The sequence below is a fragment of the Notamacropus eugenii genome, chromosome 2 (genome assembly GCF_028372415.1).
Source record: "Notamacropus eugenii isolate mMacEug1 chromosome 2, mMacEug1.pri_v2, whole genome shotgun sequence".
NCBI classification, from domain to species: Eukaryota; Metazoa; Chordata; class Mammalia; order Diprotodontia; family Macropodidae; genus Notamacropus; species Notamacropus eugenii.
In genome coordinates, this window is record NC_092873.1 from 338433568 (window position 1) to 338449219 (window position 15652).

At 42.7% G+C, this 15652-nt stretch overlaps 1 protein-coding gene across 2 annotated transcripts in view; it reads right to left on the reverse strand.

Annotated features, from left to right (window-relative positions):
- SDK2 (sidekick cell adhesion molecule 2) overlaps positions 1-15652 on the reverse strand; it is a 434613-nt gene that overhangs the window by 45187 nt on the left and 373774 nt on the right. For both annotated transcript variants that reach the window (XM_072645578.1, XM_072645577.1), the window contains 4 exons: positions 13587-13688; positions 13223-13338; positions 4219-4405; positions 2422-2559 (listed from right to left, as the gene is read on the reverse strand). In XM_072645578.1, the coding sequence (XP_072501679.1) occupies positions 2422-2559; positions 4219-4405; positions 13223-13338; positions 13587-13688 (543 nt within the window). The remainder of the gene's footprint in view (positions 1-2421; positions 2560-4218; positions 4406-13222; positions 13339-13586; positions 13689-15652) is intronic.

Genomic DNA, 15652 nt, shown 5'->3' on the forward strand with positions numbered 1-15652 from the left:
GAACTACTTTGTCTTTGCAAACCCAGTGCCCTAAAATATAGTCAGTGTTCCTGTTTTGGGAGCTATTTCCCTTTCCCCAGTTTTTTTTCTTAGGATCAGGGAGAAAGAATATTGAATGCCCTTCATCATATCTGTTAGCAGTTAGCAGGCACTGATCATAAGAGATGTGAGAGATAAAAGATGGGACTTTTGATGTGATAAATGTACCATATCTAAGGGGATGACACTGAATTTGCTTTAAAGGGATTAATCCTATTTTTCATGGTTTGTTTTGAAACCCTAGGGCATTCACCTATCAGAGATTCTGGGTTTTTGCTTTTGGACCCTGAGGAAACCTACTTGGACCTCAATTTACCCTTTTGGAAAAGAACTGCCTGTATGATCCATACGGATTACTGCTGACTTAAGCAGCAGTTAAAATAGGAATCAAAAATATCTGGCCAAAGGCAAAGGGGCTGGAGTGGGTGAGGATGGAGGGGCACGCGTGTGTGTGCGTGTACGTGTGTGATCACTACGAGAGGTACTGAAAGGGAGAGAGTGAGGTTCAGCAACAGAATCCTGTCACCGACTCATCTGTGGAAATACATAAGCACCATCCTACCGAGAAGGCGGAGTGCTGAGATCCTCTGCTGAGTGCCTTTCTGCATGGACTGAACAGGTGGCCAGTTGCATGTGTACTGCCTCAGTGAGTTCCCCTCTTGCTTTCAGAGAACACAGCCCCACTCCTGGTTCCCTCCCCTGTGATCCTATCTCTTTCTTGGGGCCCAGCTTCCCTTACTATGTTCTAGAGTTTGACAATGCACAGTGCTGCTTTGGAAAAGAGAGCCGTGGGCACGCAGGTGGCAGCAGGGAAGACTGAAGGGCCATTGTTTTGCAGACAGGGCCCTGGGGCTGACCCAGAAATGCTGGCCAGAGGCTGTGTTCCCAGGGTCCAATGGGCTCTCTCTGCTTCATGTCCAGATGAATCTTCCCAGTTGGATTCTGGGGGAAATGAGGTAGGAGGGAGCTTGGGGGAAGCTGAAGGACTGAGGGTAACAGTGGGGTGACCCCCTGGAGGCACTCATCTTCAGGTGACTATAATGTCACCTGGCCCAAACCTCGATCCTTGTATGCTGGCCATCAAGAAGAAAATGACACTGGCAGAAAGGAGCCAAACCCATTTCCTTCCCCCTCAGCTTCTCTTCCCACTGGTCAGATGGTTATCAATAATGAAATAACCAGGGATTTATGGACACTTGGCTTGTGTTGGGCTCAATGCACCCTGGTTACTGTGGGGGCAGCCACCTCTACAGAGGGATCCAGCAGCTGTTCAAGAGCCACATAGCAAAATATTGCCTGGGCTTAGAGGACAGGATAGGGAAGGATCCAAATGCCCTGGTAGAAGCTGCCTTAAGGAAGAGAAGTGGGAGGGAGCTCCTGTAGGGTCCAGGAGACCTAGATTCAAATATCACAGGAGGATGAATAAGGCTCTTGGAGAGGAGGAGATACCCTCTAGGACAGGACAAGGAGAATGAGCCCTGACAAGGCTAAGCCTGAGTAAGGTTGGAAATCTGAATCCTGTATGTCATTGCCCCTCAAAACTGAGTCTTCACTGTAGTCCTCAAGACTTGGTTTGCCACAAAATTAATAATTATGTGCCAGGGAACATAGAGTATTCTGGCATGAAATACTTGTTCATTTGTAAAGACTAAGTATTAAAAAGAGGCACCTACATATCATCCTTCTAATTGTGGGGCAGCTCAGTGCCACTCAGTTATCAGGGCTGGAGTCAAAAAGACCTGAGTTCAAGTCTGGCCTCAGACACTTAACCTGTTGTTAGTTTGTCTCAGTTTCCACATCTATAAAATGGGAATAATGGTACCTGCCTCCCAAGGTTTTTGTGAGGATCAAATGAAATAATTATTGTAAAGCACTTAGCCCAGTGTCTGGAATACAGTAAGAGCTACAGAAATGTTAGCTATTCCTCCTCCTCCTCCTCCTCCTCTTCTTCCTCCTCCTCCTCCTCCTCCTCCTCCTAGTACTACTCCTAGTACTCCTACTCCTACTCCTACTACTACCACCACCTGAGCTCTGCCAGAGTTATAAGGTTTAGGCAGTGCTACACATGAAGCTGTCATAGGTTCCCTGCTGCTTTCTAATCTTGTCATGGACTACTCCAATCCTGCCCATCTTCCTGAGGTTTTACATTTTACTTAGACAACCCTTAGCTCTATTTCATCTTGTCCAGCTTCCAGTGAGTCATGGAATCAGGAGACCTGGGTTCTAATCCTGTCTCTGCCTTAACCTGCTGTGTGTCCTTGGAAAAAATCACTTCACCTAAGAGAGAATCCATCCATGCTGAAAAGATGAAGTGAGATCAGAGGAGCTTTGGAACCAAGAAGCTCATAGGGATACAGAACAAAGAAAGGCATCCTCACTTACCATCCACAGGAGTGCAAGGCTCATAGATTAGTCGGTAGCCCTCAAGGATGCCATTGGGGAAGAGAGGAGGCTCCCAGGACACATTTACTGAGGTTGTGGTCAGCTCACTGAATTTGACTGTGCTTGGTGCACTGGGAGCTGTGGGGGAAACAAGAGTTCTTCAGAATTCATCACAAAGCCAAAGCAATCCACTGACCTGTTCAGCTGAATATATCAGCTGAACAAAGGACTGTTTTTAGGGGAATGAAATCATTCTCAAGCTCAGTTTCCCCTCTTTACTGTGGGTTTGGGATCCCCAATCTAGACTACCTCTCCAACTCTGTCTTGGACCTCATAATCCTGACAAATCTGGTGACCTGATATTTTGAGACCTCTGAAAAAATGAAGTGCCAAGGAATCTAGTAGATCCACACTTATTCAGCATTTACTTCACACTAGGTGCTGGAGGCAGGGATTTATCTCACTCTCTGGTTAAGGTTTCTTAGCTAGAGGGAGAGGTCCAAGATCCACTGGTCCCTTAGGTTATTGTGGGACAGAGAAATTTCCTTTGCTTTTATATGATACCTTGAAAATTCTGGCAGGGAGGTAGGGTTAGAGAAGGGGAAGAGTGACAGTACAAGAAGGTACATTGAAAAATGTTTTTACAAGAAGAGGAGATAAGACCTGGACCCTTTGGAAGACTCCCAGAGCATCCATGGACAAGCTCCATAGGTCTCTGAGGCTGCCAGGGCCTCCTAAGGAGGAATCGGAGAACCGGAGACTGTGGATCTGTTGAGGGCATTCAAGCCACTCACAGAAGATGTTTTCATAGCCTCCAGACCCCTGGAGGGACACTGAAAACACAAAGTCTGGGGAGGCCAAGGAGGGGGAGAGGGGAAGGGGAGGAAGGGAAGTAAAAAAAAAGCCCCACAAAACAACCCACTACACCACACAATTCAGAAACATGTAAAGAGGCTCCAAGACTGATAACCATGGCTATTATTGTCCGGCTCCACCTTCCCTCTGAATTGGAGCTAGGCCCAGAGGCGACTTCCGCCTCGGACTCTGGGGAAGTGGTGTCAGCCAGCAGTCTTTGAAGGAGGAGAGTTCAGTGCAGTCTAGTCTTGCCCCCCTGTACCCTGTGCTCACAGGAAAGTGGAGACAGAACACAATGTCTTCTCTCTTCCAGGAGGTGAAGTTTCTAAATAACCAGGGAGCATGCTGTCTGCTAATTATACTAACAGGAAGGAAAAGGGGCCCAGAGAGTTAAAAACAAGACAGAAACAGTCCAAATCCAACACTTTTATATTTGACTTTGGAGTACAGAGATATCCACTCACACACAGACATCTGGTTCACACTGTCTTTAGTCATGGCTTAGATAGATGGTATAGTAGATAGGGATAGCAAAGAAATACCCCAGCTGAGGGGAAATAATCCCCCAAATGGATAAAGAGACACTGATTATAAAGTTTAGAAGAATCATAGGATGGGCAAAGCCAGGGATGCTTGAAGTCAAGCTGGAAGAGGTAGAGGAATGAGATATGTGTGCTGCCCACCAGTTAATTCACCATGCAGATTGTATCTTTCTCCTAATCTTAGATCTAAGCCTCACTTTCTCATTCTCCCTTCACTCTTCGGACTCTATAGTGAAGACTAATATTGCCCTGGTACTTGGCACAGGTACCTTAATACTGAATAATAAAAAAAATCTTTCTCTTTAAACAGTAACCAGGTAGGTAGGTGCTCCCTTCCCGAGCCAGAGCATAATCTGAGCTGGGACAAGAATGAATGCGGGGAGTATTTCCCATTGCCCACCTGCTTGTTGGGTCCGTCCCTGGCTAGGGGTGCTCCGTGGCCCATCACCTGCGGCATTGAAAGCTGCCACACTGACCAGGTAGGCAGTGTAGCCAGTCAGGTTCTTGAGTTTCACACCATTCTCAGGCAGGAAGAGTGTCTTGAGCCGTTCTGTGCTGTTCCTCCGCTGTGCTTCCCAAAAATAAATCTGTGGGCAGAAGTAATTGGAGAGAGGTGGGTGAGGTTCAAGACATGAGGCTTCCCAGCTCCCATAAGGTATGAGTCTTCTGAGTCAATGAGAACAGACTTTATTTGAGCTGCTTAGGAAATAAACAAGGAGAATGAACATTTAGCTCTTTCCAAGAATCAAAATGAAGAACTTTGGAGTGGCCCTTCTATAACCACCAAGAAGAAATACTTTTTCTCTCTCATGTTTACCTATAGAGAATGTCTCTGATAGCTTGTAGGAGTCTGATAGAGAAAGTACCAAAGCCCTGTCTGAGGTCTGTGAAGCTCTTTTGTGTACAAATTATTTTCTTTAAAGTATATTTCAAATTTAACATATTAATTCTAACACTGCTTTGCTTGTCTATGTCCCCTTCTGAAATTTCTTCTATCCCCGTCAGAATTTTATATTTTAAAATATATTTTTAATTTACAACATTCAGTTCCACAAACCTTGAGTTCCAAATTTTCTCCCCTTCCCTCCCTTCCCTCTTCATTCCTTTCCCAAGATGGTGTAGGCTTTCTCTATACACTCACATTCAACATATTTTCACATTGGTCATGTTGCAAAGAATTAGAACCAATAGAATGGACCATGAGAAAGAAGAAACAAAACAAAGGAGAACGCAAATACTATGCTTTGATCTGCATTCAGACTTGTAATTCTTTCTCTGGACGTGGACAACATATTCCATCATCAACCTTTTGGAGTTGTCTTAGATCCTTGCCTTGATGAGAAGAGCCAAGTCTATGAAAGTCAGTCATCACACAATGTGGCTGTAACTGTGTACAATGCTCCCCTCATTCATATTAAGTCTTTCCAGGTTTCAGAATTTTAAAAAAAGTTTCATCGATACTCATTTTTCATTTTGTTCCATTTTATGGTTATCAATAACACTCCATTTCTACCCTTAATTTCCCCTTCCTGCATCCTTTAAAAAAGATTAAAGCCCATGCTTTAATCAAATAAGTGTAGTCAAGCAAAGCACATTCTCATGTTAGCCATGTTTGAAAATGTATGCCTCCTTCTGCATCTCTAGTCCATCACTCCTCGGCCAAGAAAGGGGAAGTGGGAAGCATGATTCATCATCAGTCCTCTGGAGTCCTGACTGGTCATTGCATCACTCAGAATTCTCAAATCTTTCACAGTTGTTTGGATTGTTTCATTGAATACAGTCTTGTAGTCATGATATAAATTGTCCTCCTGGTTCTAGTCACTTCATTCTGCATTACTTCATCTAAGTCCTCCCAGCTTTCTCTGAAACCATTCCTGTCATCATTTCATATGGTACAATAGTACTATGTAACACTCATATACCAAAATTTGTTTAGCAACTCACTAATTGATAGCATCCCTTTTGTTTACAGTTTTTTGCTAATACAAAGAGTCACTACAAATATTTTTGTACATATGAATTTTTCCTCACTTCTTTGATCTCTTTAGCGGTATATAGCTAGATGGTGCAGAATGTCAGGGCTAGAGTCAGGAACTTACCTTCGTAAGTTTAAATCTGGCCTCAGACACTTACTAGTTGTGTGACCTGGGCAAGTCACTTAACCCTGTTGGTCTCAGTTTCCTCATCTGTAAATGAACTGGAAAAGGAGATAACAAACCACCCCAGTATCTTTGCCAAACCCCAAATGGGTTCATGAAGAGTGTGACATGACTGGAAAACAGCTAAACAACCTAGATTAGTCACTTTGGGGGCACAGTTCCAAGTTTCCTTTCAGAATGGTTAGATTGATTTATAGCTCTATCAAGAGTGTACTAGTTTGCCTGTTCTCTCACTTCCCCACCAACAATCATTATTTTCCATTTTTGTCATATTTACCAAACTGATGGATATGAGCTAGAACCTCAGTGTTACTTTAATTTTCACTTCTTTTTTTATTAGTGATTTGAAACATGTTTTTCATATTGTTGTTGATGGTTTGCCTTTCTTATTTGAAAACTGCTCATTTATATCCTTTGATTATTTATCTATTAGGGAATAGTTCTCAATCTTATATATTTACATCAGTTCCTTATATATCAGTCCTTCATCAGAGAAATTTACTGCAAAGATTTTTTTCTGAGTTAACTAGTTCTCTTCTAATTCTAATTAAATAGATTTTGTTTGTGCAAAAACTTAAATTTTATGCAATCAAAATGTTTGTTTCTTTTACTGTGATCTTCTCTGTCTTTTTTATAGTCAAAGATTCTTTCCCTCTCCATAGTTGTGAAAGGTATTTCCTTTCCTACCCTTTTAATTTGTTTGTGATATGATTTTTTATATCCAGGTCATGTATCCATTTGGAGCAGCTTATTGTGGTACATGGTCTCAGATGGTGGTCCACATCTAGTTTCTGTCTAACTTCTTTCTGCTTTTCCTAGCAATCTTTGTTGAATAGTGAGTCCTTACCCTAGTAATTGGAATCTTTCAGTTTCAGGGTCTTAAATACCTAACTTGTTCCATGGATAAACTTTTCTATTTTAAAAATCAGTACAAAATAGCTTTAATTATTGCTTTGTGGAATAGTTTGAGACCTGGTGCTACTAGGCCCCTGATCCTCTCACTTTAAAAAATGATTTTTCTTTAAATACTTAACCTTTTGTCTCTCTATAGATGAATGCTTTTGTTTTTTCTAGTTCTGCAAAATAATTAATCCTTTGATATTCTGACGGATATGGCATGAAAATGTAGAGTAACTAAGTTGGTATTGTCATTTAAAAAATTATATTGGTACGTCCCAACCACGAGCAACTGGTATCTCTCTAACCTTCGTTGGTTCTTGAGTTTGCTTTAGTCTCCCACCTTTCACTGGATCTGGCTTCTTTCTCTCTTTTTTCTCCCTTTCCTTCCCTTTTTCTCTTCTTTCTCTGTCTCTCCCCCCACGTTTGCACTGGTTAGAAGAGTTTATTTCTGCTTCTCATCATTTCTCTTTATCACAGTACTATCTGGAATTCTTTTCAGATATTTGCTGGGGTGTGTGTACGTGATCTGGGCTTTCTGCAAACTTCCCCATCCGGAAATAACCCAGCAAAGCCTCTTAAACCTTAGTATTTTGTGATTCTAGAGCTCTGAAAGGGGCCACAGGCACTTCCTCTATAAAACAAGGGGGATAAACTGGGTAATTTTTAACGACAATCCATTTGAGGTCCTATAGTCTATGGATCTCAACCTTAATTATGAAGGGTGGAATTAGAGGAAATTGAGAAAACATATTTGCAATTTCAGGTAATCTGGCGCCACCTGCTGGCTCACTCCAAGGCAGCAGCAGAACCCAAGGATTTGTTCTCAGCTGGCAGGTGGGAGAGCAGGACAGGCTACTTAGATGTGATGCACTCAGCCTATTACAGTAAATTGAATCCTCCTTTTGATAAGGAGCCCAGAAACCAGGCTTACTGGAGCTAAGCCCTTCCTTTTTCCTATACCTTCCCCTCAAAGCTGTTCAGTTGTTTACAGTCATGTCTAACTCTTTGTGACCCCATATTGGGTTTCCTTGGCAGAGATACTGGAGTAGTTTGCCATTTCCTTCTCCAGCTTATTTTATAGATAAGGAGACTGAGGCAGACAAGATTGAGGGACTTGCCCAGGGTCACACAGCTAGTGAATGTCTGAGGCCAGATCAGAACTCAGCAAGGTGAGTCTTCCAGACTTCAGACCTGGCACTCTATCCACTGTGCCACCTTGCTGCCCCCATTGCTCCCTCATAGACTCTTCTCTAAAGAATGGCATGAGTATGGGTAAACACTTGGCTATGTGTACAGCATCTGTCTAGGCAGGTCTTTATAAATACTGGAGCATGTAAATATATACATGAGTGTATGTATGTAGTATATAGGTGTTTAATCTACATCTGCATAAGATACTTAAAAAGCTCAGACATCACCTTGCTGACAAAGGTCCGTAGAGTCAAAACTATGATCTTCCAGTAGCAAGGTACGACTGTAAGAGCTGGGCTAGAAGGAAAGCTGAACACTGCAGAATGGACACTTTCTAATTGTGGGGCTGGGGAAGAATTTTGAGAGTCCCTTGGACAATAAGGGGGCCAAATCAGTAAATACTTAAAGAAATTAATTCGGGCTAATCACTGGCTAGCATTTGGTCAAATACTAAAGCTGACGCTTAAATACTTCAGCCACATAATGACAAGATGGGACTCACTGGAAAAGACCCTGAAAGATTGAAGGCAAAAGGAAAAGGGGACAGCAGAGGATGAAATGGATAGATCGTGTCAAGGAAATAATGTACAAGAACGTGGACAGATTTTAAAGAGATAATGCAGGACAGAAGGGCCTGGCAGGCTATTGGTCCATGGGGTCAGGAAGGGTCAGATACAGAAAAACAGTAGCAGTATCAAATTTTCCATTAGGGTTTGTACCTATCAGTGTGTATGGGTCTTACAGCCAATGTCTGATTTGAGTGCTATCTCATGTTTAGATTCATTCGTTGACATAATGTCTATTTGGGAGGGTATCGGTAAATCTGATAGGTTAATGGTAACATCGGCAGCTTAGCTAATAACGTTATCTAGGTGATATTTTAAAAAAGAGGCAATACGCGATGAGGGATAGAAAACGGGACGCAGCAGGCCAGGTTCAAAGATCACCTCTGCTACTTAACTGTATTATGACAGTGGGCACGTAAATTAATCCCTCAGAATCATGGTTTCATTGCAGGCAAAATGGGGCTAATAATTACTGCATATTTTATTTCATAGGCTTGTTAAGACTTTAGAGCCTGAGTGAGATAATTTACCTAAAGTATTGTGCAAATTTTAAGTCACTAGCTTAATATTCTTACTATATTGATTATAAGTTGGCTATTTAGTCAGCATCAAAAATTAATTGGCTAATGTTAACATTAGACAATTCCACTACCTAGTCAAAGAATGGAAAATATAAATATATATGCACATAAACATACGTGCATGCTTACTTACTCATATTATATACGTTTTAGTGGGAGATACGTACACAGAGACACACATACATGTATGTATACATACATATATATGATCTGGTATCTAGCACATGCGAATAATTACACACAAATAAATATATATTTGAGGGACTTCTTACTGCACTAATAACTCAAACCACACTTAATTATAAACTGTTTTTTATTATGCATTTTACTTATTTCATGTATATAAGAGCTGGGCCCACATCCTCTACTTCCAGAGGCAGATTGAGTGCTGGGCCTGAAGTCAGGGAGATCCGAGTTCAAATCAGATCTCTGTGTGACCCTGGCCAAGTCATTTTAACCACTGTCTGCCTCAATTTTTTCATCTGCAAAACCTATGTCATAAAAACAGCACCTTCCTCGCTGGGTTGTTGTGAGGATCAACTGAGATTATGTTTATAAAAAGTGCTTAGCACAGTGCCTGGCACATAGGTACTATATAAAGGTTTATTCTCTTTCCTTATTTTCCCCACAGTGCCTAGAACAGTGTTAGGACTTTTAAAAAATCCCTGTTGTGTTGAGTGTGTGTTTGTATGCATATGGAAGTTTAAGTCTCAAAACTTAAGATTTTGCCTGTGAGATTGCCATTCTTTAACACCTTGCCAGGCTGGTGGCTGCCCAACTGTTTTTTTGGCTCTTTTTCACTCCAGTGCATGGGCAGCATATGCTATAGGCACAATGTTTGTTTTTCCCAGCTGCCATTGCCAAGTGTTCCAGGGTGACACCTCTAATGGTGTCATATGTCTTTCTGGCTCTCTTGGCAAGATGCCTTCCTTGAACCTCTGGAGGGCAAGAAACCTCAGAACTGGCTCTGGTCTCCATCCAATGAAAGGTACTCTAGGAACTGAGGCAGGATACTAGTAGTGGGAAATGAATCTACTACAAACAGACAACCTAGTCTAGTGGCTTGGCCAATTTCCCTTGTCCACAGTAGGTCTGAGAATGGAGAAAGCAATCAGGAATTTGACCCAACTGCCTCAGAACTTAGGGCTGTCTCTAAAAATGCCAGTGTAGGGGATAAAAGTTTAGGAATCAAAAGACCGGTTCTTTCTGTTCCTAATTTTGTTTCCAACAGTCCTTTCCAGCTCTAGATCTGTGCACCTCTGGTCCCTGTGACTCCTCTTTCCCTTGCCCTCAACTGTTCTTGCCCAGGAGAAAATGTTTATATTTACAGGCCTTGGGGAAAAGAGAAGCATGGGCTTTGAATCTCTGGGCTTCTGTCTTTAAAAAGGGGTCAGTATTCTTTGTTGTACCTACTTTAGTTAAAATGGCAATACTTTACATTTCTGCAGTGCCTTTTTTTTTTTTTAAAAGACCTGGTATTCCCCCTATTTTACCCAGGCTTGAAAGTGCAGTGGCTACTCACACACCCAAATCCACCAGAAGCACAGAAGCTCTGATCTGTTTTATTTCTGACCATCTTCTGTGCTAAACACTGGTGGATTTAGGCCTGTAAGTAACCACTGCACTTTCAAGCCTCGGTAAGATGGCCATTTCTCCTTAGTCAGCAACCTCCTCCCCTCTCACTCCATCCACCCTATTTTTGGGGTTCATCATATGGCTGCCAGGCTTAGTATGGACACTCTGTCTTTATGCCACTGTAACTGACAATTCTAGAGTTCAAGTAATCTACCTGACTCAATTTCCCCGAGAAGAAAGAATTGCAAGCACAAGCCTCCATGCTCAGCTTCTTCAGGGCTTTAAGGGAACAAAGCCCTGAAAAGTACATTACCCACAACAACCCTGTGAAGTAGGTAGTTCAAATATTATTATCTCCTTTTTACAGGTAAGGATGAGATTTGCACACATGTATAGACACATGTACACATTTATATAATTATAGATACAAACATCCATGCAACACACACATCCACCTATGTACGAACATACACACATATCTTAGGAATGGCTCTATTTTCAGTACAAGACATGAAGTGGAATTTGCTGTAATGCATTTTGGGCTGTTTATTATTATTGTTAGAAAAACAATACCTCCGAAGGGTCCCAAACTGGATAACGAACTCTCATGTAAGCCCTTCGGGAACACAGAATCAGAATTGGAAAAGACCTTAGAAATTACTTAGTACAACCCTGGCCCAATCCATTTCATAGAAGAGAAAGCTCAGGTTAAAAAGAGGACATGATGTATCCCAAATTACTTATCTGGTAAGTGGTGAAGCTGAAATTTGATCCCAAGGCTTCTGACTCCAAACTACCGCTCTTCCCATAATGCTTTGTTTCCTGTCCAATGCTGTTTTCTATCTTTGTCTCAGTTCTGCAAAATCTCTTTGAATTGGGGCTCCCCATGCCAAAGGAGTGGGAGAGTACATGTCTTATTTACAAAGTGGGTCAGCCAAAGCCCAGGAAGGATGAACCCATCCTTCTCCCCTTGTTGGGATTGTTGGGATTGTTTTCACCTGGGAAAAACTAGATGGTTGTATGGTAGAGAAGGTGGGAGAGAGAGAGGGAGGTCATAAGATCTTAGAAGCCTAAATTTAGAAGTGGAAGGAATCTCAACACTCATCTAGTCTAATTTCCTCATTTTACAGATGAGGAAACTGAGGTTCAGGGAAGTGAAGTCATTTGCCCAAAATCGCATAGCTAGCAAATGGTGGAGCTGGGATTGGAACCCAAGCCTGCCGACTCCAAATCCTGGGTTCTTTTTCACTATAATACATAGCTTTATATTCTAGATGCAGAAACTGAGAACTGTCTAAAAATATTTGAAAGGCTGTCATAAAGAAGATATGTTAACCTGGGTGTGCTTGGTCTTAGAGAGTAAAGCTATGAGCAACAGGTGGAAGCTACAGAAAGACAGGTTTAGGTGCTGAGTAAGAAGAAACTTCCTAATGATGAGAACTATTCCCCCTTCACTGAGAGTCTTCAAGCAAATCCTGGATGATTGCTTCTCCACCATGTTTCAGAGGGGATTTTTACAATTGGACCTTTTACAGGTCTCGTCTAGCGCTGAGATTCAGTGGTAACCTCTATACTATGATGAGACATTAGAGGAGGATTTGAATGGAGAAATGGATGGAGACTTATAAAGAGGACTGCGAGACCTGGACCTAGTAGCAAGCAGCCCAGGTTGGAGACAGATAGACCAGGAGTGGAGCTGGGGCAAGTGGCTAGGAGGGGAAGATCCTAAGAATTGGGAACCTTCATGGGGAAAGCACATGATTGCTTCCTCAACCCTACCCCCATATCAGAACCAGGTTAACTCATCTTCTATGTGATGGTCCTTCAAATATTTTTTTCTTCAAATATTTAAAGACAGTTCTCAACCTGGTTCTACCATTTACTGGGTATGACTACTGTTGTTCAGTTGTTTACAGTCATGTCCAACTCTTTGTGACCCCATTTGGGATTTTCTTGGCAGAGATATTGGATTGATCTCTCTCTCTCTCTCTCTCTCTCTCTCTCTCTCTCTCTCTCTCTCTCTCTCTCTCTCTCTCTCTCTCTCTGGCAAAGATACTTGCCATTTCCTTATCCAGCTCATTTTACAGGTCGTGAAACTAAAGCAAACAGGGTTAAGTGACTTGCCCAGGGTCACCCAGCTAGCAAGTGTCTGAGGCCAGATTTGAACTCAGAAAGATGAGCCTTCTTGAGTCAAGGTCCAATACTCTATTCATTGATCCACCTTGTGTAAACACTTAACACTTAACCTTTAGCAAAGCCCACCTGGACTCTATAGTTCTACACTGGGTGGGGGGAGATCAGGGGATGCTCCTCCTCCCTAATTTGGGACAGAAAACAACTGAGAAGTCTTCACAACTAGAACTGTGCAGGTCATAGATGGCTCAGGCCTTGGTCTCTTTCCCTGTTTGGTTTCCAAAGAACATTATAGGTACCTTATAGCCTTGGATGTCACCATTCTGCGCTTCCAATGGAGGTGGTTCCCATGTCACGTCTAGCTGTGTGGCTGTGGCACCATGGACAGCTACATTTTGTGGGGGTGCAGTAGGCACTAGAAGATGAGCAAAAATGAGGCTGATTATGTGTGTATGTGTGTGTATTTGTGTGTGCTGGATTACAGGGAGGGGCAGCCTAGGGTGGGCAGGGTCTCCCTACTGCCATATCTTATCTGGTTGGCATTAAAGGGTGGCTGGGAGAGGACCAAAGACAATCTGGCATGGAAATGTGGGCAAGGGTGGACAATAGGACAAATAGGTGTTGGGGGGAGGGACAAGAGAAAGGTCACCTCACTTTACTCACCTGCCTCTCCAACGAACACTTCCTGGGGTGAACTGGATGGCCCCTCCCCTACAGCATTGTAGACACTCATCCGGATCTCATAACGTTTGTGTTTACTTAGGTCTGGTGGAGGGGAGTAGGGAGAGGACACAGAGAGAAGTCACTGTGAAGGTGAGGATGTGTATGTGTGGGATTGAGTGCTCTGGACACTCAGGGAATGTTAGAGACAAGAAAGGGACTGGCCTGTAGTTCTGAGCTCCAACGGAGCAGTTCAAAGCAGCCCTGGGTGTCCACTTCTGCCTCCTGCAACTGACAATAACCTTCCCTCTCTCTGGACACACCTTAGCTTTGCATAGTCTCCCCCTCCTACCTCCTCTATCACATCTACTCTAAAGGTTCGTATTCTTCCCCAGCTAGAGGGATGTGCTGGTAAATGTTTAACAACTGGCTGGAGTGGGGGTGGGAAGGAAGTATATAGATGACACACTTTAAGATTTAATCTTCATTTTAACATTTTATCATTTCCTTAGGTTTTGACAACAAACAAAACAATAAAACAAACCCTGATTTGTAGTGTTTGCCAATTTTTAAGGTGTAAGTTCTCACTCTGAAAATTTAACAATCACTTTCAAGAGCTGGTTAGCGCTGGGTCCAGCACAGACCTCTCGAACCAGTTCCTTATGTGTCTCCTGTCCCACCTAGGGATCCTGCCAAAATCTGAATCTCAGTCCCTCTCAGGGTTTCCCAAGTTTCCCTTATTCTTTTTTCCTTAATACCCCCATGTACATCACTGGGTAGCTTTTCCAGAGAACAGATCCCAACCTAACACTGTTCCTGTGAACAGATTCTAACCTTAACACTTTTTAAAGAATAACAATAAATAAAGGTACGTCTAAAAGAAAGAGGGAATGAAAATGTGTCTGAACCTAGAGACTGCTCCCTCTAATCATTCCCGTTTAGGCGCTTGTCAATTTTGACCTTCGGAAGTCACCGTTGTGACATTAATAAGTGAGAAGAGGAACTTGGAGAGGATGGAGAAGCAGGGAGAATTTCTGGACCCAGTGTCAAGATTGTGGTATAGAATAAACAAATCATAAAGTAGAGTTCTGAACCTGGGGTTCATGGACCCTTTAGGGTACTGTGGAGAGATTTCAGAAAGAAAAATATGATATTTTTCTGTTTTCATTAACTTCTAGTTAAAAGTTAATATTTCCTTCAATTATTTAAAAACATTATGCCGACAAGGGGTCCATAGGCTTCGCTGCACCACCAAAGGGGTCCAGGACACAAAAAAACAATGAAAACCCCTCCTCTAAGGGGTCTTGCCAAGGCCAAGTACATGAGGTTTGCACCAGAAGACCCCAGAGAGTCCCCTGATAAATACTGTTCTTACAAACAGCTCAAGGTCTCGCAGGTCCCTTGATCGGTGTGGATCCATATGTGTGATGATAGAGCACGCAGCATCCAGCATCTCCAGCCTTCTGATCTCTCTTGTCTCCCATCTCATCAGAGGATAGGATATGTATGTGTGTGTGCGCGTGTATATGTATGTGTGTATATTTTAGTTCACACTTGGTGGGGAGGACTAGAGGAGAATTTTCATGATAAATCCCCAATGGGTTTGAAGTTACTGGTTTTTCTGTTTGCTAGGAAAAGGCATGGGTGTGGTGGTGGTAGAAGTGAGTTGGGGTAGGGTTTGCTAGTTGGAGCATTTTGGTGGTAGAATGGTACCTCCTTCCTGACCTCCATTTCTCTGCAATAGCAATATTAGGCACCCCCGCCCCGTCCTCTAATAATGTATCATGTGTTTGTTTTTACATCACAGTTGTTTCTGGACATACTGAACCATCATCCCCACAATGAATGAATCCTTCCTTCCTAGCGGGGCAAAAACCATCAGACATAGTGATTTCACCTGAATGCATGCAACATTCTGTACCTACACACCCTCAGCTCTCCATCCAAAGAAGAATGTTTCTACTCTACATTCTTTCCCCAAGTCGGGAATCAATTTGAACAGTGGGTATGTTTCAAGAGAAGCCCCAGTCCCTGCCCAATAATAGAAGATTACCCACTGGGGAAAGAGG